This window comes from Parasteatoda tepidariorum, chromosome 6 (assembly GCF_043381705.1).
Source record: "Parasteatoda tepidariorum isolate YZ-2023 chromosome 6, CAS_Ptep_4.0, whole genome shotgun sequence".
NCBI lineage: Eukaryota > Metazoa > Arthropoda > Arachnida > Araneae > Theridiidae > Parasteatoda > Parasteatoda tepidariorum.
This window is the reverse complement of record NC_092209.1, coordinates 35,572,644-35,598,560: the sequence shown is the minus strand read 5'-3', so window position 1 is coordinate 35,598,560 and position 25,917 is coordinate 35,572,644. Positions and strand designations below refer to the sequence as shown.

Sequence of the window (25,917 nt, the reverse complement as noted above, 5' to 3'; positions counted from 1 at the left end):
TTATTCTATACCCAACCGTAACAGGGCAATCACTAAAAGCTATTTTATGATACAGCACAGGTTATCAGGTGTTAAACTCGACATTTTCTTCACAAAATTTTTTACATATTTATTTTTTCTCGAGATTTTAAATAATTTATGTCGAATCAGGAATGCATCTGAGAGAGCAAACTAAACTAAGTCTAGTTGAAATAATTTTAAGTTGACTGAAATATGAATAATTAGTATTATTCACTTAAATTGAGTCTCGGTGAAATAATGTTACACTGACTGCAACATGAAATGTGAATAATTATTATGAAAACAATTTTCTTCTTCTTTCAGGTTATGCTATGGTTGTAAGAGGGAATGAGGCTAAGAATAATTTTGCGAGATTTCAAACACCTTTTATCACAACAACGGGAATAACACAAGGTTGCATAAAATTCAAATACTTCATAGAAGGCAGAACTCCGGCATCCATTGCTGTCATAAAACAAGGCGCTGTCACACAATATTTATTTGCTACTGCACGCAGAACTGAAGACAAATGGGAAGTGGCAGAAATCGATGTGGAATTTTTAGGAGATCAAGTAATGGTAAATATTTTAACGTACTCTCAAACGATTTAGTACGTATTAAGTTTTGTATTATTTTAAGTTAAGGTACGTATTGTCAATTGATAATCAGTAAATTTGAATACCGTGTTTCTCCTTACAGTTTTGAGCTTAACCCAGAAGATTAAGGAGCTATTGAATTAAGTATCGGAGAACTGAGTATAAATAAAGTGAATTAACGAATGTGAAAAATGATAAGATACAGTGGTTACAAATTTAGATAGGTTGGACACATAACAAGGATTGAGAATTGCAGAGTAAATTTGGAGAAGTCCTCGTAAGCCGCTAGGCATGCTTCTCTATTATGGACAGGCTGTTGGTGCGCTTGCATCCATGCTTCGATTTAGCCTTTTCACTACTGAAGTATAAAAGAATTTAGCAGGGGAAAAAAAATGCGTATAAATATATTTTTTACAGTTTCAAATTTCTATTTTTATATAACAATAAGAAAATATAAATCATACTGTCAGTGGGCTAATAATTTTAGGTACACATACATGGACCTTAGCTCTTAACAAGTAAAAGATAATAAATATTTCAAATGTTAAACTGTAACAAAAGTAGGAACAAGCGTATATGTTGTAACATTATGGTCTATTTAAATACAATAATAAATAGATTTAAATGTAATTAAAAAAAACGAAATTTTTTCTAAGTACACAGCAATACTGCTTTTAATATAAGTTACAGCCGACCGGCCTGTGTAGGGGTTAGAAAACTGCCCTTGCATCAGAAAGGTTCTGGGTTCGAATCCCGGGCAAGGCATGGATGTTCTTTCCTTCTCTGTACTATCGGTGGGAGCAACGTTGGCCCACAATTTCTGAGGGGCCTCAAAAAAAATAGTAAAAGGTTTAATGAAAGGTGGGCTAGCTTTGTGTTGGTTTAAGTATTAAATAAAAATCAGTGACTTGTAGCAAAAATCACTGATTTCAATTGTTTGTGGCCACCAAACTATTTTTATTTTAATATAACATTATTTTGTTGTTTTATATTTTGCTTTAATTTATCTAAGAAAAATAATTTTCAGTTGTCTGCTTTCAAAATTTCTCAGTTGTCTGTTTCTCTTGAATCATACAGTCAATAGATTCTTTTTTATTGTTAGGACTACTCTTCAGTAATTTAATTACAAAATATCTTGTAAGGGGCCCGGAAAATTTGGTAGGCCTTGGGCCTGAATTTGTCTTGATCGGTCCCTGGGTACACATACGTGGAACTACATGTTATTGACAGGATTATTTTTTAAATATTAAGTAATTATAAATTTAAGAGCTTCATACAAATCAGAATTTCTAAGTCAAGAGAAAAAAATTATTTTTAGGATAACTAAATTACATAATATTTAAAATTACTATTGTTTTCGACCACGTGAATTTTGTGTCATTTTTCGAAAATCACTTCGATTTATGTTGAATTCTACCCAAATAACTTTCATTTTCTGCATGTCTTGGAATCCCCATAAAGCTTAAACGCCCACGAATGTTTTCAGTGAGGGTAATTGCTGAAAATAGTTTTTAAAAAAAAGGGTCAGATTTTGATGTATTGTCGTAGCTTATTGATTTGGTGATTAACACGCAGAGCTTACCAATTTGGCCGTCATATCAGTAAATTATGATAAAACGGCTATTATCGGGTCAATTTAACTGCAATTTTTGACGAAAAAAATTATTAAAAAATATAAAAGTAAGATAATTTAGATAAATAAAAGCACTGGTTTAAATACAGCAGGGGTGATTGTGAGTCCAACTCGAAAATCCTGAAAATTGTCTTGAGTAAAATCATTAATGACGCATTTCAAAAAATTAACGTGCTTATAAATTTAATTCATTGATATTTTCAAAACATGAAATTCAAAAATCAAATGCAGCATAATTTAAATGAATAATTATGTATAAGTTTACTTTTATCTCTAATCATATTTATTATTCTTCCAGAAAAAAAACATTTCCAAATAAAAGAGATGCCAAGTATAAATTCTAGTTCTAATATTTTTAAGTAAAATATACAAGAATTTTAATACATAAAGTGTACGATGATTTTTTGAAATTTCTGGACCTTGGATTTCCGGAAACTTCCCGATCGGGGTTAGCAAAGAATTAGGAATCTGGATTTTTTCCGGAGCACAATCATCTCTGAATACACATATACAGCTAGTTCATAATAGAGAAGCACCTTCAGGGTAATGACATTTTCGGCCATGTAGCTATGCAATTCTCAAACGTTATAATGGGCCTACTTCCATCTAAGTTTGCAACCACTGTTGTAAATCGCCCTATATAATATAGCTAAATAAATCAGTTTTTGTCCATTAAAATACGCATATTTTCTGTTTTGATACTGTTTGAACAAGTAATATCATAAGTGTTGTGATTAAGTAGGGAACATTCTACAGTGATCCGGGTTTAAAATAAATACTATGGAGTAGTTTTTTGAAGATGCTTAAAAATAAATAATGCTATATAAGAATTATTTTTAGGGTTCACCACTAAAAACAAGTTTAATAAAAAAAAGGGTTTAATGGCTTTCTTTTAAAGTTCAGTTTCTGTTGTAAATCAATTCTTTTCTATTATTCAACTTAATTTTTCAATACAAGTAGTAAGTAGGGAACATATAATCCGGGTTTAAAATAAATACTATGGAATAGTTTTTTGAAGATGCTTAAAAATAAATGCTATATAAGAATTATTTTTAGGGTTCACCACTAAAAACAAGTTTAATAAAAAAAAGGGTTTAATGACTTTCTTTTAAAGTTCAGTTTCTGTTGTAAATCAATTCTTTTCTGTTATTCAACTTAATTTTTCAATACAAGTAGTAAGTAGGGAACATATAATCCGGGTTTAAAATAAATACTATGGAATAGTTTTTTGAAGATGCTTAAAAATAAATGCTATATAAGAATTATTTTTAGGGTTCACCACTAAAAACAAGTTTAATAAAAAAAAGGGTTTAATGACTTTCTTTTAAAGTTCAGTTTCTGTTGTAAATCAATTCTTTTCTGTTATTCAACTTAATTTTTCAATACAAGTAGTAAGTAGGGAACATATAATCCGGGTTTAAAATAAATACTATGGAATAGTTTTTTGAAGATGCTTAAAAATAAATAATGCTATATAAGAATTATTTTTAGGGTTCACCATTAAAAACAAGTTTAATAAAAAAAAAAGGGTTTAATGGCTTTCTTTTAAAGTTCTGTTTCTGTTGTAAATCAATTCTTTTCTATTATTCAACTTAATTTTTCAATACAAGTATTAATTTTTTTTAAAACTCTTTCACTTACTTTAAATCTTGCTACAGTAATTTTAAAATGATTCCTTCCTGACTAATTAACTTTTCAGTAAATAACTCTATAATTATAAATTTACTTAAAATACAAACAAACAAACATAAAGCAAAGCCAATATATGCCTAATTAATTTTCATAAAAAAAATTAATCTCAAAACCTCAAATGAAAAGTCATTTTGTTGAATTTAGTTTCATGTAATATTTTTATTTGATCACCAAATTTAAGGCATTATTATATTTTTTTAGTTCTACTTTGAAGCAGACACAAGAACTCAAGATTTTGGAAGCAGTTTGGTTGCATTTACAGATTTGGTCATTACTTCAAGCCCTTGTACACATAATCATTATGGTTAAATAGTTATTTAATTAAATCATAGAAGCAATGTGTAGTGCCAGTTAATGTAAAAAAGGCTGAATAAATTAAATTATTTAATCTTTGTAGCAAAAATAAACATTATAATTAATAGAATATATATGCACCATTGCATCAGTGATTTTCTTTACTAATGCATTAGGGATAGAAAATAAGGTCAAAGTTATAGTTAATGTAAGACAAATGCTTTACAAAATTTTTAATAATCAGTCAGTTAGTTTGAAAAAGTAAATCTGATATTAGTGCTTAGCATAATATAGCTAACTAAAATGAATGGAAGTATGTATTTATTCTTACCTCCTATACGTTTTTAACTTTTCCCACATTCAAAATATGGTGTTCTTCACAACTTTTTCTGCAATAAAGAATAAAAGCCACAAAAAGTTGCAAAACAAATATATATTGTTTATTATTTTCTTAAATCTAATTTCAACAGAAAGCAAATAATAATTTGGCTCTCATGTTTCGAACTAACTACATATTTTAAAATTACCAGTTAAACACAAGCTTCTTATTCATGAATAAGAAACAATAAAAACCTGATCTTTCTTCAACAGAAGAAAAAAAATCATTTTAATTCAAATCTTAATTAGAAATTATCTTGAACATTATCATTAGTACAACAAAAACTGAAGATTGAGGCATCTAAAAATCGATTAAATATTAATATTTTTACAGAATTTTTTTTGAAAAATACAGAGCATTCAATTTATTATGTAAAACAGCAATAAAACTTTTTTTTCTCCACAAATTCAAAAATATACACACAAATTAATAAACCATTTTAAATAACAGATATAAATGCATGTTTTAAAAATTATTTAGGGGACAATCAAGAATACAAGCAGAACAAGAAATGGCACAGAAGAGTTCTTTTTTTATAATAACACAGTGGAATTACATAACTTACTGATAATTTATGAAAATAAAATGCTACAATGATGCTACCTTACAATTTCAAATAATGGAAAACTTTACTTAAAGTTTCTTTTAAACATTAACAATTTACAAATTTTATTAACAAGATTGTGAACACTGTCAGTTATAAATCTCAAATATATACAACTTAACCTGAAAGGTTAATTGATTTTAAATAAAATAGGGACTAACTTTTACTAATATTTTTTACAATATCAGTTAAAATATGAATTTGAAATGAACTTAAACTAAACTATTAAACCAGAAACTGAAAATTTTTCCAAAATATGAATTAAAAAACTAGTTTTAAACTAAACAGCTTATTTGATCTTTCAATATTTATATGAACTTAACTTTATGTGTGTAAGCATGTAAACTTGTTTATATTCAAAATAGAAAGAAATATAAACATCTGGATGCACTTATTTGGTCTAAAATTTCGTTTAAAATGTATAATAGTACTTAAACTCAAAATTCATTTGAAAATGGGAAAGAAATTATATTATTATTTAGAACAATGCTAGGACAAAAAATAATTTTCTGCAACAAACATGCCAAAATAATTACATCTATTAACAAACTATTTTGTTTAACTATTAACTTTCGCTATTAACATTAAAATAATTTTCACAGGCACTTTTAGATATAATATCAGCATTGATAATTCAAATTGTAAAATATCTGATTCATTTTTAACAGTACATATTTACACTTTAAACTCACCAAAATGTAAAAAGTTATATTACCTTTTATACTATTAAACTTCACACATATTCAAAAGGAAAACAGACAGGGTGAGTCATTACTCAAAGTTTAACACAAAACTAGAAAAATTTAATTTAGAAAATAAAATATACATGTTTTTCATAACTTAAAATTAAAAAAATAATCATAACAATAAAGTTATTTATTAGTTATAGAAGTTACTTATTAATTTTATGAAAAAATAAGACAGCTTTTCAAATCGTGTGTTACATAGTTTAGTCATTTACACATTAATACAGAAATATGCTACCCACAAACAAGTTTCTAACATCGTACATCCATACTTATAAATAGGAAACTTTTATTTATCCACAATCAAACACATGTTTATGAGTACAGACATGAATGAACTTACTTTTTAAAAAATTATTTTTACAATAACAAATGATTAAAAACTAGGGGGTAAAAAAAAAAATCACATGTCCTGATATGTAATATTATTATGCATGCATCTAAACTTTTATATAAATATCATAATCAGTTCTTTAATACTGAAATTGAATAAAACAAAAATGAGCATTTTTAAAGAAAAAAGAAATTACTAAATGCAGAATACCGAAAAATAAGCTAAAAGATAAAAAAATAAACTCTGCAAAATTGCATATGGCTACAAAAAACGTATTTGTGTTAAAAATAAAGCTGTTTAATTAATATAAAAATTTTACATAAAAATAAATAGGTAAAAACACCAATTTAAAATTTTTATTTCCCAATAACCTGGATGAACTATCACACAATAGTGTGTTACATAGAATAGCCATTACAGTTAAAATGGGATTTCTACAGCGTAATTAAAATATTTCAATCTTTTTTTGATCCTATCCTTTGGTAACCTCCTCTGCTTGTTGATTTTTTATCAAGATCCTCCCAATTCGAATCTTCCCAATTATTGTCCCATTCATACTTCTTACTATTTTGTTCTGGTAGCTTGCCTTCAACATTGTTGCCAAAATCAATAAGCAGATTGTCCCCTTCGACAATTTTTCTATTTTCTGGGGATGATGGGCTATTTCTAGAGGAATGTTTTGGGGATTTTGGAGAACGGGCTCCACTTAATCTCGAGGAGTGATTTGTTGAGTGCACTTGATCCTCAGACCATTTCCAATCCTCTGTTTGCCAATCATTATTTGATGTTGCTCCTTGAGTAGGAGAGCTATATAAAGTATAAGTACAGATCAGAAGCACTGGATTTAATTTGATAAAAAATAAGTGAATTCTGAAAAAATTTCAAAATAACATTGAAAAAAATTTATAAGCTTTATATGCATACATTCCTTACATCTACAGCAATCACGACTCCTTACAGCAATCAATATTTAACAGAGAAAAAATGCTACTTTTTGAGAGAACAACAATATAAGTGTTTTACTTATGCAAATTTTTTCTTATTTAGAATATCCAGTAAAATAACTGGCATTGCGAGACATAGCACGAAAACACAGTCGACATAACGATCCCTGTGGTCTATGGACATTAAGACATTAGGTCCCTATATCGTGAATACATAAAACTAGTGCAAATATTTACTTCCATTTCATTAATACTGGATTTATTTTAGCAAAAACATGTTACACTTTAAATAGACTAATGAAATTGTTAAGTACACAGTTTTTTATGTCAATAAGTATTATTTAATGTAGTTCATAAAGTCAAAAATACATTAAAATTTTTTCAAATGACATATTTTAATATTGCACACAAACTTAACCCAGTCATTCAATGCTTCTTCTAAATTTTGATTCATGAAATTGGAACACTCAGTTCTTCAGCATTTAGAATTACATCATGATTTTTAATTATTGTAAACAAAATACTTTTCGAGATCTTTAATAATTTAGCTACTTGTCCTTTTAATGTTATTTTTTTACTCACTTCCTTAAAATTTTTTGATTTCCCTTTTAAGCAAAAAGCGTTACACTTGAAATACATAAGCTGCCATTTTTGTTAGATATCATACATCCAGAAAATTGAGCAAAACTAAAATCAAGAAGAATGTGAATAGTGTAATACCACATGTTTTAACACTAAAATAAGTTACCTCTTACAACACTTCCCAAAAAGAGTAAATACATATTTCAAACAAGAAAAATATGAACAATAAATATATAGAACTCTTGGAAAAGAAATTTTGAGAGGTTATGATTAGACAGGTTCAATATACACTCCAAATTCTTAATAATGATCCCAAGACCTCCTAAGAAGGTTAAAAATAGGTGGTCTTTATTCATAGAGAATTCTAGATGCTTCATGTTTATTGTGCGGTAACATTATAGGAAATAGTGGTTTGAATAGTTTACTCAAAACCTATTTTTATTCATTGACTTCTTATCAGTAAAAAAATGTTAGTTTTGAAAGTGCAAAAATGTCTAACACCTTTTTTGGAGGCAGTACATATTATATATATATATACAAATTTAAATGGGTGAACTTTTATCACATTACCTTGAGATGAACTAAATAAATGAAATTCTTTTACTCAATCGGTAATGCAACTATTTTTTTAACAAACCACATTAATATAATGTCCAACTGTTATAAAAAAAAACTAACTATAAAGAACAATCATTAGATGACCAATTTTCTGCAGATGACGACAAATACTGACATAAAACAAATGTAAAATGGTTTAAAAAATATAATTCATTAGGAAATCTATAAAAATTTATACATATTATTCTAACGTAAAATTGAAACCCAGATAAATCAATATTAATAAACTTACTTTTTTGAAATATTTTATTTAAATATATGTTAATCTATAACTTAAGTTATGAGCAACCCAATATAAAAAACACCAACATGCTTCATTCTTAATAAATAGTGCTAATGTTTTGCTGTACTTTCGTAATCAACGTAACAATCTGATCAAGATCTTGAATTCCATATAACAAATTTATAAAATAAACTTTACTACTTTGTGACATTAGGCAAATAATATCTGACCTTAAATTATTGGCATTTCCCAGACCTAAAAGTGATGACTTTTCATTTGGGGCCCCTTCAGCTTTTTCCAAAGTTACTTTTTGCGAAAAAATAGTAGAAATATCTGTCCAACCTTTCTTTCCAACATCAGCCACCTAAAATAAATTGAGAGGAATTATTAAAAAAAATAAATACTAATTTAAGATTTGTAATTGTGTGAATACCTTTGACACTTCTTTTTTTTAAAATTTTTTTAATTATTATTAGAATATTATGAGCACTTAAGGGCTTTAGCAATTGATTACTAAACTTTTTTATATATTTCTTAATATTATTTTATGTATTTTCATACATTATGTTTATACAGTCGAATCTCAATCCATCATTTCCGCATCTTTCCTTTGTTCATATGTTTAAGACTTGTTTTAACAGTACCATCACAAATGCTATTCTCACAACCAAAGAGGAATAAAGAAAGAAGCACCACTTTGGGCTTGATAATATATAAGCAGACCAAAATCTTTAATTACAATCAACAATAAGTAAACAAAATTACCGATTTTGTTATTGGTGCTGCCATCTAGTAATGATTATATATAAAATAAATATGGAGAAAGTTTGGCTTTAAAAAACTAGCTTTTAATGTGACTTTTTTTCTTCTTTTTAGAAGATTCTGTGTGCATAGATAGAGAATTTTTTTTTTCGAATTTAGTTTTTTATTAATTTAAAATTGTACATTAATCCTCTGTGTTAACCTAACAAAAGTTACTGTTAAAATTTCAAGAAAATAATTTATTAATTTAACTCATTGTAATACTTGTTACTAAATTTTTTCCTGAAATATTATTTATATAGAGTAAGGAAAAGACTATTATCATTTTAATGAAATTTGTTTTCATTTAATATAATAGTAGATTCTAAAATATTTTAGAGTTTACAGATTAACTTTATTGCTATGCTAAAGAAATAAATGATGTAAAAATAAAGAAAAATAATTATTTTTAGTTTATAAAAATATATATACATAGTTAGCTCAAAAATTTAAAATAATTTTAAATATAAAATACTGAATACAATTTCAATTTTAATAATTCCACTTTTATAAAAGATAAAAGTGGAACAGTTAAAATTAGCTTAAGTTAAAATTCCTAGGCATAACAAGTTTAGAAATTGATATTTTACTTCAATTAATTAGGACAGAATTTCGTAAAAATTAAAAAAATTTTCAAATCAAAAACTTTTAGTACAGCTTTACTAGGAAAATTTTTTTATATCGAAAAGAAAATTAGAATAGAATTTTTTTTAACATTATTAAATTAAATATAACATGCTACAATACACTTGTTTATGCGAAATTATAATACTTAATAGGTACTAAATTATAAACGTATGTTTAATTTAAAAAGATTTATATATTTTTTTAACAAAATTTAAATTAAAACTATGTCTTTAAATACATAATTTGATAAATTTCAAACAAAAAATGCTATATGAAAGTATTTCTTTAAATAATTCTTGGATATACAAAGTAATGTTTGCATTAGCAAAATGCAAGCCACTTTAAACTTCAAATTTAATTTTTTGACTTCATTTCATTTGCATCGTAATTGAGAAACCTGACTTATAAAAATAAGTTATTACAACTGGGAACAATGCTGGAAAGCTTTTTCTGCTGCTTATACACATTTATGACCAAAATTCTGTGGATGATATTTTTTTCAAACACGTCTTTTACTGGGGTGGGGGATCATTTTTCAGTTTTAATTCATTTTGCAAAGCCTCAAGAATATTTTCAAGAAATAAACTAAATCAATTGAACCATAAATAGTAGAAAATGAAAGCCAACACTTTTTGTACTGACACAGAAAGTATTATATGTTAATGCTTAGATGCTATTAGAAATTTATCCTAATCATTCTTACCTTACTACCTATATTTGTGACTTGGGATGAGAGATCATCAACTAAAGTACCTTCTTTAACCTAACAGAACATTCAAATGAATAAAAACATACAAAAATAATAAAGTAAAATATAAAATAAAATATTAAACCAAGCATACATAAAAATAAAAACCTAAATATTTTTGAGCAAAATTAAGAAAAAAAATCCTTCAACAAATTTATGTGGTTTATACATGCCACTTTTTTAAAATGAATAATAAGGATAAAATTATTTCAGTAATTAAAAAACAAACAAACAACAATTTAAAATAAAAATAACTTCTCTTAATATTTTCATTAAATTAAATAATAAATAGAGAAAATGTGTATGTATAATTAAATAACAAATAGAGAAAATGTGTATGTATAATTAAATAACAAATAGAGAAAATGTATAACAATTCACTAGGACTTAAGCTCTTTTTTTTTTTTTTAAATAGAAGAACAATATTAAAAAATAATAATAATAAAAACATTGTAGAAATATACCTTTTCATTTACAGATTCAGACAACTCCACTACTTTCTGAGAAGCTATACTACCAAATTTAACAGCCTGAAAATTAATTATTTAAAAAAAGTTTCAGACCCCATGTTAATTTTTATAAAGATATTAAACATTTCTAGATATTTAAACCATAAATAACAAGTGTAGTAGCCTGTTCATAATCATGACAAATTTTAACTAAAAAAGGTAAATTATCAAAAACGACAATAAAATGACTAATTTTAGTAGGATTTGTCATTTTAAGATAACTCATGATGAAATTACTGTTAAATTATAACCTTCTAATTTAACTGTAACAGGGTGACCACTCAAATCAGATTTCAAATTTCCCTGATTTTTCCAGATAAAAATCTTAAAATTTCCAAAACAAATGAGACGAAGAAAAATTAGTAAAAATTGAAAAAATATGACAATCAAGGGGGTACCAGTCCTGAATTGTCATAAAAATGCAAAACTTTTTCTAACGAGAAAGCTAAGACAAATGTCAAAAATGCTTTCTCTGTACCCCAAAAGTCTTGCCCCAGTCCAGAATAAGAATACAAAAATAAATAGTAAAATATGTAATAAAATGCAGTTTAAATTACAGAAGTATAAAACAGTAGAATAAAGAAAATATAGACAAATATAGAAAGAAAGTAAGAAAGAAAACTTACTTGTCAAATACGAAAGCTTATACATTCATTGGAATAAAACAAGACAATTACAGAAGGAAAGTAAGAAAGAAAACTACTTTCAATAACAACAATCCAAATTACTGAATAATTCATAAACGACTGCAAAACATAAATTCAATAGACTGAAAAATGAAAACAACTCCCCCAAAAGTGCGCGACAGCAGGAAAGAAGGTAGTGACGTCATGAAAAATGTCACACAGAAGAATTGAACATAATTGGAATATTAGTCAATGAAAAAAAAATGAAAAAAAGCCTAATAATTCTTAATTATATTCTTAATATTAAAATCAATGTTACAAAAATTAAAAGAAAAACCATTATTTTCTAAATTTTTTTAAAAATTATTGGTTGCATCTTGAAAACTTAAAACATTATTAAAATTTCCAGGTTTTTGTTTCTTTTTTCTTATAAAGTGTATGTGTACAACAAAAGTGTCTATATTATAAAATATTTTATTCAAAATGTTACTTTTTTAACATATCATCTTGAAAAAAATAATTTATTTTGACAATTGGGCAAGATTTTTTATTTATTTTTTAATGTTTTGGTACAAAATTTTGAATCAAAAATCATATATTGACCAACAAAAGAGTAAAATTAAATATTAACATATAGTTAGTTCTTAAAAAAACTTTTTTTTTAAAATTAAAATATGTTATAAAAGGTTAAAATGAAATAGATAGCATTAATGCAACAATTTGTCGACAAACATTGCTGTTAGCGATTGTAAAAAAAAGTGTGATTGGATGATTTACTGAGAAAAAATAATTCACAAGTTTTTGTATTCTTTGAATGGGAATACAAAAGCTTTCAGAAAAAAGAGTGCAATATAAAATCTATTATTATTAAATTATAACCAACTAATTTTTGGAGTTAAAAATACAAAAACATTTTGTCAAAATGGAAAAAAATTACCATGAAAGCATCAGAATAAAATTGAGCCATAAATGGATTCAGCACGAGGACATAATTTAAAAACAGAAGCTAATAACCTAACCCCTTCTTCCACCTCCACCACAATCTTTCCTAAATTGCACAGTCCCATAGTGGTCAAAGGTAGGTCACAGGACATAGAGGCCACAGGACATTCGTTTAACAAACGTGGGAGAATTTAATGTGGCATTCTAGTTTAACAGATCTGTAATGGAGCAAATTTTAATGCAAGCTAAGTATCGCTAAGTTGATGATATTTCAACTGCTTGGAGAAACATTTCCGTCTACAAAAGTGGGTATAATGGATGAAATAATTTAAATTAGTGAAATTAAAAAAATTATCAAAGAAAAAATTTCCAGCTTTTCTTTAAAATTCCCTGATTTCCCAGGTTTTTATCTAAATTTTCCTGATTTTTCCAGTATAAAAAAATTCCCTGATAATTCCAGGTTTTCCAGGTGGGTGGCCACCCTGTGTAAGCAATAGTGAATTAGAAAATTCTATCAAAATAAGAAATGAAAAAAAAAAAAGAATAATAGAAGTTATTTATTAATGCAGTATGCATATTATAATATGAGGTTAAAATAATAATAGAAGTTATTTTAACGCCATGTTATAATATGCATACTGCATTAAATGTTATGCTTACAGTTACTGGATATGTAGAATAGATTTATTTTAAATTTTTTACATATTACTGAAAAAATACAATTAAAATTTAAAACTATTATGCTTTTTTACAATCAGAGTTGAGATACTGTATAAAATTATTAGGATATTCAGAGAAAGGATATATGCTCTTACATTTTCAGATGCTTTGAAAGCTAATTTGGAAGCTCCAGATGCAAACACAGACCATCCCTATAGGTATAAATCAAAAAATATAATTTTCTCAATAAAAAAATTTGCAATCAAAAATAGATTTGAGAAAAAGCAAACACTGGTGAATTTTAAAAATCTCCATATAAATATATAATGTAACAATAAAATAAGTTTGCATACAATAAAAAAGATTAATTATTTTTTAAATATAACAATCCATGCATAAAGTCCTAGTTTAAAATTAAAAGTCTTGAAGAATTTAGATCAAATATTCATTTTTCAGCTGCTTATCTTTATATTTAATTAAACGCTTAGTTCTTTGAATGAAGAAAATTGATTTTTTGATATTTTATAAATTTGATATACAACAAAAATTCTTTCTATTTTTTTAACGAAACTTATATTTGTTTTTATTGTGTGTAGATATAATACTAATGCAGTCATAAATAGAAACAAATGTACTACAAGTTATTTGACAGATTTTAAAACCCAGTTTTATCATTGATTATATCAAGTGCTATGTTTGCATAAAATGGTTTTGTGATTTTAGCATAAGATCTAATAAATATTTAAAGTAAAAAATTCCTTAATTTTGAAAATATACCAGTTACTTCTTTAAAATTCAAATGAATATGCATTAGATAATACATTAAGTTTAAGTATTTTTTAAAGTAAGCTTAATTTTTTTTATTTGAAATTAAATATAAAAAAGTTTCTAAAACTTAGCAGAAATTAAATAAACATTAAGCATTCTAACTTCAAGTTTATTTATTCATTACTACCGATTATCTAGTAGTTTAAAATATAATAAATAAACCTGTTGCTTAAATATTTAGGAATAAATTACCTAATAAGGAAAAAAATTACTTGTTCAGTTAAATGCTGCCCTAAATTGCTGACTGACTAGTTTGAAAAGAAAGAAAAAAAAATACATACATACCTAGTATACATTAATTTCAGTAGTTTAAAATTGATTTGGACATTAATAACGAAGATACACTTAAAAATTTTTATTAAAGAAAAGCATATTTAATATGAGAATAAAATATAGACAACATTTGTGTAAATAGTTTATATTTAAAGACATATATGCATAATTGATACACTTACAGATGATAAAGATGACAAAGCCCCATCCACAAATTCTTGAGACTGGCTCTTAGGAGGAGGCGCCATGGAGTATCCAAATCCCGTATATCTCCCACCTTGATTTGGTGGAATATTACTGCATGAAAGGAAAAAAATAAAAAATATTATATTTTAGAAATATAGAAATTTTAACATTGTATATTAATACAAGCACCTGTACTATAACTCAAATTTGAAGGAAAACAAAATTAAAGATTTTTAAAAAATAAATAAATAAAGCCAATGGAATTTGTATTATTCATACCATTTTAACCATAGTAATAACAATATTAGCATTTTAAAAATGATAAAAGCTCTAAAATACTACATTTTTAATTTTCACCTCTTTTTCTTATATGCATAATAATATTAGGCTTTTAAAAAACATATAATTTTTTTTTAATTAAAAGATTAGATATTTATCAATAAAAAAAAGTTTAAAATAAGAAAACTTATCAAAATGCCATTAGTCACCATTGGAATTGCCTATAAGACGAGGAAAAACCATAGTAGTATGTGCTTTGAATAACTTTTAATAGTCAGATTAAGTATTAAGAAACAACTTTCACAACTACTATCTGTGTTAAGAAAAAAACATTGGCATACAATTTAATATTTTTTTTACACAAAATTAATTATAAGGAAAATTTAAAAAAAATTTTTCCCATTATTTAACTTAATATTTATCACCATTTTAAATTTAAAAAAAATTACTTTATGTCAATATATGTGCAATCAAAATATAAAAATGTTTTAAAGGAACCAATTTCCTTCATAATTATTACTATTTTGTATTTAATAATAAGATGTGAAATACAAAATTAAATTCTTAATGACAAATATCTTTAATTATTTCAATAAGAAGGTTACTTACTCTGGCCTAGATAAATTTTCTTCTTGTCTCTTATTGAAAAAAGCATCTCTTTGAGGATTTACACTTTTCTCTTGCACACTAAAGATAAAAATAAAACTTTTAACACAATCTAATCTTAGCAAATCTTTTAACACTATCAGAACATCTATAAAAAAAAAATTAAGAGTTCATCTTTTCTGAACTATTATTGCTAGGACCAGAATTATCATTGCTAGGACAACCACAGTAAGGGACAATTTTATCTAGTTTTTTCGGGAGTGACATTTGAAAATTTTTTACATCTAGGCATCATTATAAATTAAACTGTATATGAGCACCAGCGAAATTGGTTAGCTTACTTTTTACTTCTTACATTTACTTAGAACTGTTTGATTAAAAATGAACTTTATTGCACCCTCTTTAATAGTTAATTATTTTTTTCATTAGTGCAAAAATCAAGGTGGATGATATTTGAAGGCTACAACCCAATAAATATCTAAAACCAAATTTTAATTATAATTTGGCTTTTAAAACATGTTTCTTAAACAAATAATTTAAAATCGATGGTAACTGAATTAAAAAAAATAGGTTCTGTAGAAAAAGGCAAAAGAAAATTTACTTATTTACATAGAAGAAACTCAAAAATCACCATACTGTTATAGATGTTTTAATAGGCACCAAATATGTAGTAATGATTGTAGTAATGATTTTTTACCCTAAAAGGGTGTAAGTTGCATCAAAGAGATAATACCGTAAAATGGAAAATAAATTTAAACAGCAATTTTTGTTACAAACTACATATTGCAACAAAACAAAAAACAAAAAAAACCTTATTATTTTTTCTTATGAGTTTTCTGAAATTCTACTTTAGTGTTGACAGTATTAGTACATATTGTTGATAGTATTAATACACAGTTTTGATAGTATTAGTAAAAGAAAGAAAAATATTGTCAAGCCAATTTTCTTAAAATGTATTGCGAAGCACTTGCAAAGTTTTTCAATTGTATGGGAGAGTTGGTTTTGAGCAATAGCCTCAGGCCAATGAATGAATGTGGTTAATTTAATTGATAATGAATGCAGTTAATCTTTCTTTAGAGGAAAATAACTTTTTAAAAAGTGTTTTATTTAATCTAATAACAAACTCATTGGGAATGTGTGGCAACAAATAATAATAATAAAAAAATCTAATTATTTTGGATTCATTAATTGCGATGGTACAACTCGCTCAGTTTTGTGCATGATTTCTTAGTGCTGATTAATACTGATTTATTACTTTTTTTACATCCTGAACGAAGAATGAGTATTCAGCTAGTCAATTAATAATCCAATTTTTAAATAGCAAAGAGTTAGCTCTAATATATATAACACAACAAAGTTATCATTATTATTGTATAGTTTAAAAAACAAGAAAAATTTAAAACATTGTGACCGGGGGCTAAATTAATATCTTATCAGTGTTAGTTTCAGTCACTTTGCCTGCAATATCCTCATAATGGGTTTAAAAGTTTACTTTTCAAAAAGTGAGAATTCAGAGGTGGCTTTCACTCAGAACACAAGCAAGCAAAATCCTAAACAGTGAAGTCTAAAATAGGGGTGCACTTATACCACAAATCAACTTAAACACAGAAAAATGTAGTACAATATAATAATCTGCAGATTGAACGAATGAAAAAGTGAAGACTCAAATTTGCAACTCAAAATGAATAACTCAAATGAATTTTTTAAGAAAAAAAAGTTCAGCGTGTTCAAAAGCTATCGTGGGTCACAGATTTTGAGCCCAATTTATGCTAAAAAAAAACAACGCTAGCAGTACAGAAAAGTCTCCCAATAGTCTCCTTTTCTTGAAAATAGTTGCTTTTTTTTATAGCCTTTTCAGGCAAATAAAGTTGCCCTAGTCGCCTCATGCCAAATATAGTTGCACTTTAGTCACCTGTGGCAACCCTGTATTTGAAGTATGTCACTCTCATTTTTAAAAAATATTATGAGTACTTTTGTGTAGTAACACTCCCTTTATTTCATGGGATAAAAGTTGTTATCTATAAAATTTTTTAAAATAGCTAATTCTAGCATCTTTGACAACCTGGTAAAAATAAGAAAAGAATATTTCTTTTTCCTTATTAGTCTAAAAAAATTTCTTTTTAAACTAACATTTTAAATGTCAGTAGTTTTTTTTCACAGTAAATTTCAATTAATTATGCACAATACATTTCATTTGTTTATTCATTCACAGTGAATATGTTAAAAGAAAGAGTACTTTCCTTTTATTTAATAAATCTTCTCCATTGTAATTTAGAATTAGATATTTAAAAGAGAAATACTTTTATGCTCATTACGACAATTTTGAATATCCCAAGTTTAGAAAAAACACTTACAGCACAGATAAACATATACAGTACAGAACCCGTTATCCGGAAATCAGAAAACTGGAACGAAAGTTGATAAATTTTCCCGCAATTTTTAAAAAAAAAAAAAATTTTTTTTAAATATAAGATTTCAGGATTTTTCGTTCTTTTTTGAAAGATTTTTACCTTACCATCATTTTGGAAATAATCATTAGTGTATTACTTCATCGTTTTTTCTTCTTTTTAAGATTACTTCCAATTTTTTTTTTAGTTGGGTTTAACAATAAAAAAACGGCTTTTAGTAGCGATTCAAAAAACCGGAAAAATCAGTTATCTGGAATAGCGATGGTCCCGATTGTTCCGGATAATCGGTTCCCTACTGTACTTTCTGTAAAAAATGAATAATACTAATAAATAACTCATAATAAAAAAACATGTTAAAATATAATTGAACTGTTGATAAACAGTACAAGTTTACTTTTGATATCCAGAATTATAATTATCCCAGTCATCATTTTGGTAATTGGAGCTTGAATAATTATTTGAATAATTGTAAGATTTCAAACTGCTACTTGAAGAACTTTTTGGAATATTTGTGGAAGCATGATTTTTAGCAGATGAAGTTTCAACAGACCAATTTTTTCCTTGGGCTTCAGTATTGATCTATGTGACATAAATAAGAAATTTTTTAAATAAAAGTATTTCGGAAAGAGTAACTGTAGAAAAACATAACTAAAAAATCAATTTCTAGAATACCGGCATTTAACCATTCTTAGTTATTACATTATTTCCTAAAGAAACAATAATGTAATAGTATGGTCACTGTACTAAATTAAATTGCATTTAATTTAGTACTGTGTTAAGTATTTTATGTAATAATAGTGATTGATATCATTTTGTTAATCTAAGATTTAAATAAAATAGATTAAAAGATAAAAGTATATAAAACAAAGATAAAATTAAGTGTAAGTGATTTGGGGTAGTAAAGCCTTCCTGCAACAGCCTGTCATGGGCAAGGGCGGTCATGGAGGCTGAGGTTCTACAATTTTGTGACCAACGACTTGATTGTAGCAATGTGGTCAGCACTGCGAGTAGGCCGCCTTTTCTTCCCAGGCATGGACTTGTCTTGGAAGTAAAGGCGATACTAGGTGATACAAATAGATACCCATCGATCTGAAGCTGGGTGGGCTTCAAGCTGGCACTGGGGATCAAATCCTAGTTCTTCACAATGACAGCTCAGTGCCTAAATAACTGAGACATTGCGGCTCAATTTCGAGTAGTGATAGCACACTGATTACGGCACTAAGCTATCTTTGTGTAGAACTGGGTTTCTATCTTAAGTAGCTACTTCAGGACGAAGAGCACAAGCTTATTTGAGAAGTAAAAGCAGCTTGATAACAAAAGTGCCACCATCATGTAATTAATATCCAAATTATAAGTCTCCCAGCTGTTGCGGGATTTCTTTATTTTTCACAAGTAATTTTGAAAAATAATAAATACCAACATAGTTATAACTAGTCTTTTCAATTTAAAGAAGGGGAAACAAGCATTTTACAAAGATAAATTCTCAAAACACTTAGCATGCCGGGTTACCAGACACAGTTTTTGCATTAATGTACCATCTTTAAGAGTGAGATGGCTAAGATTAAACTACTTAATACTTAGAAATTACAATATCACAATGAATAATTAATATTTAGAATATTAAGAAATATATTATCTTTTTCAACTTTCATGTTAAATGCCGAATTTTGAACTTTAAATAATATTAACCTATTATTGCTTTCTATATAATATATAATAATACAGCATTAATTACCACTATGCTTTTTAAATTAATACTTTTACAAAACTTTGCATAATTATAAACAAATTAATATTTTAGTAATTAATTAAAATTATATGTATAATTTCTAAAACATGCTATTCAACTGAACTGATTAATTAAATGAAATAACAATATAATTGGAAGAATTTCTATGTTTAGAATAGCTCTAGTTATAGAACTAAAAATAAAAATGCTGCAAGTAAGATAGTGTTACATTTACTGATTTTATATAGAATATAAAAATTACGCTTACCTTATCTCTATATAAAGCTGCAGCTCGTGTGCTATATTTGTCTTTCAAGGGCAATTTTGAATTGTAATCTGGTTGACTTTCTAGAAATTCTTTAGCTTTTCTGTTTCCTCCAGCTTTCATTTTCTCCAATTCCATGTCTTTCCATTTATCCATTGAAACTGACCTCACAAAACTAAACACAATAAAAAGGTAAAGATATACATGAGACAAATGCTAGAAAATGCAGAGTAAATATTAATTTTCAAAATTTAAATGAATTGATGTTTCACAAAAATAATTTTAAATAAAACTATTAGCAACTTTTTACGTATCACAGGCATTTTAACAGAGTTTTAACTCAATTGGAAATCAAAGGTAGAAACTTTGAGAAAGGTTATCTCATAGTTTAAAATTTGCATTTTTCTAACAAACTTAATTATATAAAAAAATTTATGTTACTTCAATATAATACAATTTAAAAAATAAATAGTTAACTGCAAGTTAAAAAAAAAAACAAGAAGGAGAAAAGAGGAACTTGTTTTTGTTAATAAAAGTATTTTTTAAAAAACTTAAGTAATACAAATTTTTAAAAATAAATTTATTATATTATAATTGGTATCTTTTAAATTTATAATATTATTATTGCTATCTTTTACTTATTCCAGCAACAAAGCATTTTCTAAACTCCCTTTAATGAATATCACTTCATTATCTAATAGTAACTCTAAAAGTCCACTCCAATACCTGACATTTTTGACTTTTAGAATAATTAATATTTTATCAATATAAATACAATATTTAATAATTCCTATAAAAAAAAGATATATAGGTAACTTAGCTCTTTATATTTTTTAATTTATAATGACTGTTCTTATAAATTTCTTGCTTATTTGCAGTTTCTCATTTGCGTTTGAGTAAAATAAGTTCTTTGTTGCTCTGTCTTTGTAAAATAAGGCTGCAAAGAAATATTTTTTTAAAAAATGAGTTTCAGAAAGATTAATTTTAAGGTCACAGGGGCATTAGAAAAATAAAAATTATTATTATTATTATTATTATTTTTTTTTGAAATAAAGAAATAATGCTGAAAAAAACTACAGTGGTTTACTCTTCTCAGCTTTTTGCTTATACGAACTAAAGAATTATGAAGTTTGTTATTGTAAAATCTGATGGCAGGATTATAAGTTATCAAATTTTGGATAATATTTTTACTGGTAAAACGATTCATGCATAAAAGTCTCATATAAAAATATCAGTTTTCATAAAATAAAATGAATGTACAATTACCTGATATGAACACCTAAGCCTCTATGTTTTCCTGAACACTCCAAACAGATCCATATACCGTAGGTGACACTAACCCATTGAGGATTATGGGAGCCACATTCAAAACAATTCTGCAAAATATTTAATTTTTCCACATTAAGACTTAATGTTCAAAAGGGTATAATAAAATTGAAATGTATTTATATATTGATACGTTGCAAATATTTTTAATATTTATCTTTTTGAAAAAAAATATGAACTAAAACCTTAATGAACACACGGATAATATATGTAAACCAATATCCATGCAGGATAACACTTAAACTTTTTTTTACATAGTGACAATTTGTTTTTTACAGGAAAAATAATTACATAAAAACAAAAATAGGCTAAGTATAAAATTTGAATTAACACCTGATTTGTACCTGACTTCAATGTTTATTTAATCTATAAGTTTAAAGATGATTTTAATTCCTTTTTACAGATTTTGAAAAGTGCATAATAGAAAATTTTTTGACAGTGCAGTTTTTTTTTTTTTCATTGGAAATATATATGAAAAAGAGAAAATGATTAAAAAAAAAAGGGGGAAAAATATCAAAAGCAAAAAATTATGAATTCGAGAAAGTCTCTGTTAATAATAAATTACACTGTTTCAGAAAATCGACTTCATGTGCATTTATTATTTTTGAAAAGTAATATGTTAATGTTATAAAATTTAATTTTCAAAAGGAAGAATAAATGTATCATTCATATTTCCCTTACATAAAACTTAACAAAAGAAACAGCAAACACTTATCTCATTCACCGTAATAGTGCAAAATATAAATCTTCTTTGGAAATTTTATTCCTTTGAGTTCACATATAATTTATATATTATATAGTACAGCTAATATAAGGATTATAGACAGTATTTTTTATTAAACAAAAGTGCTTGTGCAAGTTGTTTTCATTAGTTTCCAATTTTTTTTTTCAATCTTACCCTAAGAAATTCAATTTCAATTCAAATATAGAACCAGTTAATAAGAAATGTAACAGTAAAAATTAGCTTAATTTAAAAATCTCCCAGAGGGCTAATACCCTATGCTGCAATATGAACAAGTCAGTCAGTCTACCATTGAACTGTGGATGTAAAGGATTGGTTTGAATTTGAATGTTTTATTTTTAAATGTCTGAAGGATTCCACCTTTATAATTTAGAACTTTTAAATAAAGTATAGTTTTGTTTGATGCCAACCATTTTTGTTTACTAGTGGCTTTATTAAAGAGCAGTGAGTTATATTGCATATTTAAATTGAATAAGTAATGTTTATTATTAGTTTGTCAAATTAAATAGACATTTTAAAAATTTATTGAATAACATAACTTTGTAAAAATGTTTAAGTTTTTCGAGCTATAAGTTTATGCTTAAGCTATCTGTGTACACACACAATATAGACATCCTAATGTAATAAGGATCTTTTTCACTTGGTTTGCTGGGGTTGTAATATTGAGCTTTGGAATAGTTGTAAAATTTTTGGATCTAATTTTCATATTAAATTTAAAAGCATTAAAAATAAGTTAACATCAATGCCAGATAGTTAAAAGGTTAGACTGTAGACTAATTAGTGCAATAATAATCATGCATTATTAAATAGAGAAGTAGAAAACAATCATCTTTTTATATCTAATACATCAAAATATTTATATAATAAATATAAGATAGCAGTGCATCTGCAAAATATTTCATATTGATTTTACGTTATTAACTTACATTGTTGCCATCTTTAGTTCTTAAGTCTTGTAAAACTCGTTTTGTGCGAGGACTAGCCATACTTTGAATCTACAATGAATCAAACATTAAGCATGTTAATAATTAAATACTTACAAATAAATAAAGAAGTTATCATTCTTACAGAATAAGTAATAGGAAAAATAACAAAACGAGCATGGATAATACAAATGTTGTGTCTACTGAAATTGATATTTATTTAGAACATTGAAGCAGGTGTTTTAACACACTTTATTTGTAACACTACACTGTCCTTTGCATAACTTAAATAATGATATCTAGAAAGATAATATAGGTAGGTACTACCAGTATTACGTACATGTATAATTAAAATACATGTAAATTTGAAATTTAAAAATATTTGCACCACTTTCAGTTATTCCATGTGAAAAAATTTTTAAATTAAAATCTAACTTACGTGCAAATAATAAAATTATTATAATAAATTTTTCTTAAATACCAGGCATTCAATGCAACACCACGCAGACACATTGGCACAGAACGTTATAGAGTTCTTGAAGAAAGATTATTTTTTTTGAAAAGTAAAAAATTTTGCTTTTCAAGGCAATGATTTTATCAAATTTTTGGCAGTTATTGCTATTTATTTCTACACAGTTTTCAAGTCCGATATTTTTTATACAATATTATCAGGGATCTGTCCAGACATTTTGTGAAAGGTCCGGTTTTCGTGAAATTGTGAAAAAATTACTCACATTCTTTCAACCAGGGTCCGCTTTTATGAATTTGTGCAAATAGGGTTCGGAAAAAACAAATAGTTGCAAAAAACTTTTTCAATGAGTTTTTAAATTGTAAATAGATACAAGATTATGCTCAGCATTGAAAAATTATAATAAAGAAATTAAATTTTCAAAAATAAGCAGCAATAGCTGCTTCTAAATTAGAGATGCAACATACAAATATTTAGTATTTAGCCTATACTGCTGAAAGCAGAATATTCATTTCGGACGAATAATGGAAGAATCGTCTGCCGAAGACAAAACTTAATTCGTTTACATCCATCTTTCTTGTTTTCTGCCCTTGGAAGGGTTTATTCGATTAACAAAACAATAATGAAGTTAAACAAATTTGTGAAGGGTCCAATTAAAAGAAAAATCATTTAGAAGGGTTCGATTTTAAGTTAAAATCTTTTGTGAAGGGTCCATTTTTATGAAAAGATATTTTGTGAAGGGTCCGTTAACAGACCCAAATTTCTTTTAAATAGAACCCTGATTATTTATAACAACCTAATCTCGAAACGAAACACACGTTTAAGTAGTCCCCTTTTGAGGAGTCGATTTGTTGTCATCAATCTTTATTTCGGCTACGGATTTCATGATTTTAATTTTATATTGCGATTATTATTTACGAATTGCAAGGAAGGAAATTAATAGTGAGTTTTCCCCCCAACAAAATGTGTAAATTTCACCAATAGTATAAGAATAAAAAATTTTTACATATTCAATTAAATTATAGTAGTTTTTTTCTTTGTTGTAAACACAGCACTTTTTTTTTAAATTTTAAACTAGAAACGTACATGTTTATAATTATTAAAAGTATCTTGCAAAATGATATTAGTACTAGAGCTTTGTCGCAGATAGGTCAAAAAAATTCTGCCACAAGGCAATGTTAAAAACCACTTTTCATTACTATTTTGTAGCTTCCAAGGTGACAGTTTTGTCGCTCATGAGTATGAGTTTAGCGACATTTGTAGAACTTTTGGCGAAAGTTATAACCATACTGCCAGGAACCCCATTGACAGGGGGATATTTCGCATTGGTATTTGTCCCCCCCTATTATCTTTGCCTTGGCACCTAAGAGTTTTTTAGAGTGCAAACATTTAAAAATATATATGTTGTGGTTTGCAGGAGGTGGCTGTGAGTAATACCTTCCACATTTGTCACTAAAATTTGACGATTATTTGGTCATAGATACCAATAAGGAAATCTTCCCTTCTAATTATTAATTTATAAACTAAAAAAGGAATTATAACTCAACAGAGGCAAACTGTAAAATTGGTAAAGTTTGAAAAGATATGTCAAAATGCATAAATAAAAAATACAATAAAAACAAAATAAAGTATTCTTCATGATTAATTATACAAGCATATAGTTTATTATATTGAAAACATGAATTATAAATTGAAAACATGAACACGTATAAAAAAAATTATAAGATACCAAGGTTTAAGAATGGAAAAAAAAGAGGCTATGATATAACTTAAAAGTGCCAACAATTTCCCGAGAAAATTTCCAAAAATTGTATGTACACTCATATCACAAATGACATTAATTTGCAAGATTATCACACAAATATAATCAAATGTATAAAATTATAGTCCTGTTTTTCCTTTTGAAAAAAAAAAAGGAAAAATACAATATTAAAGTCAAACGTATGAACATATTAAGTTGAAATTTAGGTGGAAGAAATTATAAAAGCAAATAAAGGAATATGGAGGCTAATATCTCATTATTAATACATAATAAGTGCTTATTTTTTATATTAGTTAGCAATAACAATCAGCACCTGTTGCAGATTTATTGAAAGAAAATAAGGTCTACGAGTTTGAATCACAATAATTTATAGAAATTTCTATATGCTTGAACATACCTGATTTTTAAATAACTAAAACATTAATATAATAAACCTCAAAAAAATTTCTATAAGCTAAATATTTTTATTTTATAATAATTCTGATGAGTTGTCATTCCATTTCTGTCTAAAAGAAATTTTGTTGCCATTGCCAATTTTAATCACGAATGCTGGGAAATTTGAT

General features: G+C 26.2%; 1 protein-coding gene across 3 annotated transcripts; it reads right to left on the bottom strand.

The window, feature by feature from the left end:
• Nucleotides 1–4,633: 4,633 nt before the first annotated feature.
• On the bottom strand, nt 4,634–25,907 carry LOC107448314 (ADP-ribosylation factor GTPase-activating protein 1). 3 transcript variants are annotated; one of them, XM_016063460.3, is made up of 12 exons: nt 25,752–25,907; nt 23,127–23,195; nt 21,399–21,508; nt 20,136–20,307; nt 18,533–18,717; nt 15,734–15,811; nt 14,842–14,956; nt 13,714–13,770; nt 11,286–11,351; nt 10,777–10,836; nt 8,876–9,009; nt 4,634–7,085 (listed from the first exon to the last, which is right to left on the bottom strand). In XM_016063460.3, the coding sequence occupies exons 2-12, from the start codon at nt 23,184–23,186 to the stop codon at nt 6,734–6,736; spliced, it is 1,389 nt and encodes a 462-aa protein (XP_015918946.1). In that variant the 5' UTR covers nt 23,187–23,195; nt 25,752–25,907; the 3' UTR covers nt 4,634–6,733. The 3 variants fall into 3 exon arrangements, with proteins under 3 accessions (XP_015918946.1, XP_015918947.1, XP_071038321.1); XM_016063461.3 differs by having other exon boundaries at nt 25,668–25,875; XM_071182220.1 differs by lacking the exon at nt 10,777–10,836.
• Nucleotides 25,908–25,917: the final 10 nt, after the last annotated feature.

Excerpts from the sequence above, each read along its gene's own strand:
- LOC107448314 (XM_016063460.3), bottom strand. The coding sequence starts at position 23,186 with ATGGCTAGTCCTCGCACAAAACGAGTTTTACAAGACTTAAGAACTAAA. Across the intron at positions 21,509-23,126 it reads GAACTAAAGATGGCAACAAT|AATTGTTTTGAATGTGGCTC; the intron begins GTAAGTTAATAA and ends AATATTTTGCAG. Across the intron at positions 13,771-14,841 it reads CTTTGTCATCTTTATCATCT|GGATGGTCTGTGTTTGCATC; the intron begins GTAAGTGTATCA and ends TTATACCTATAG.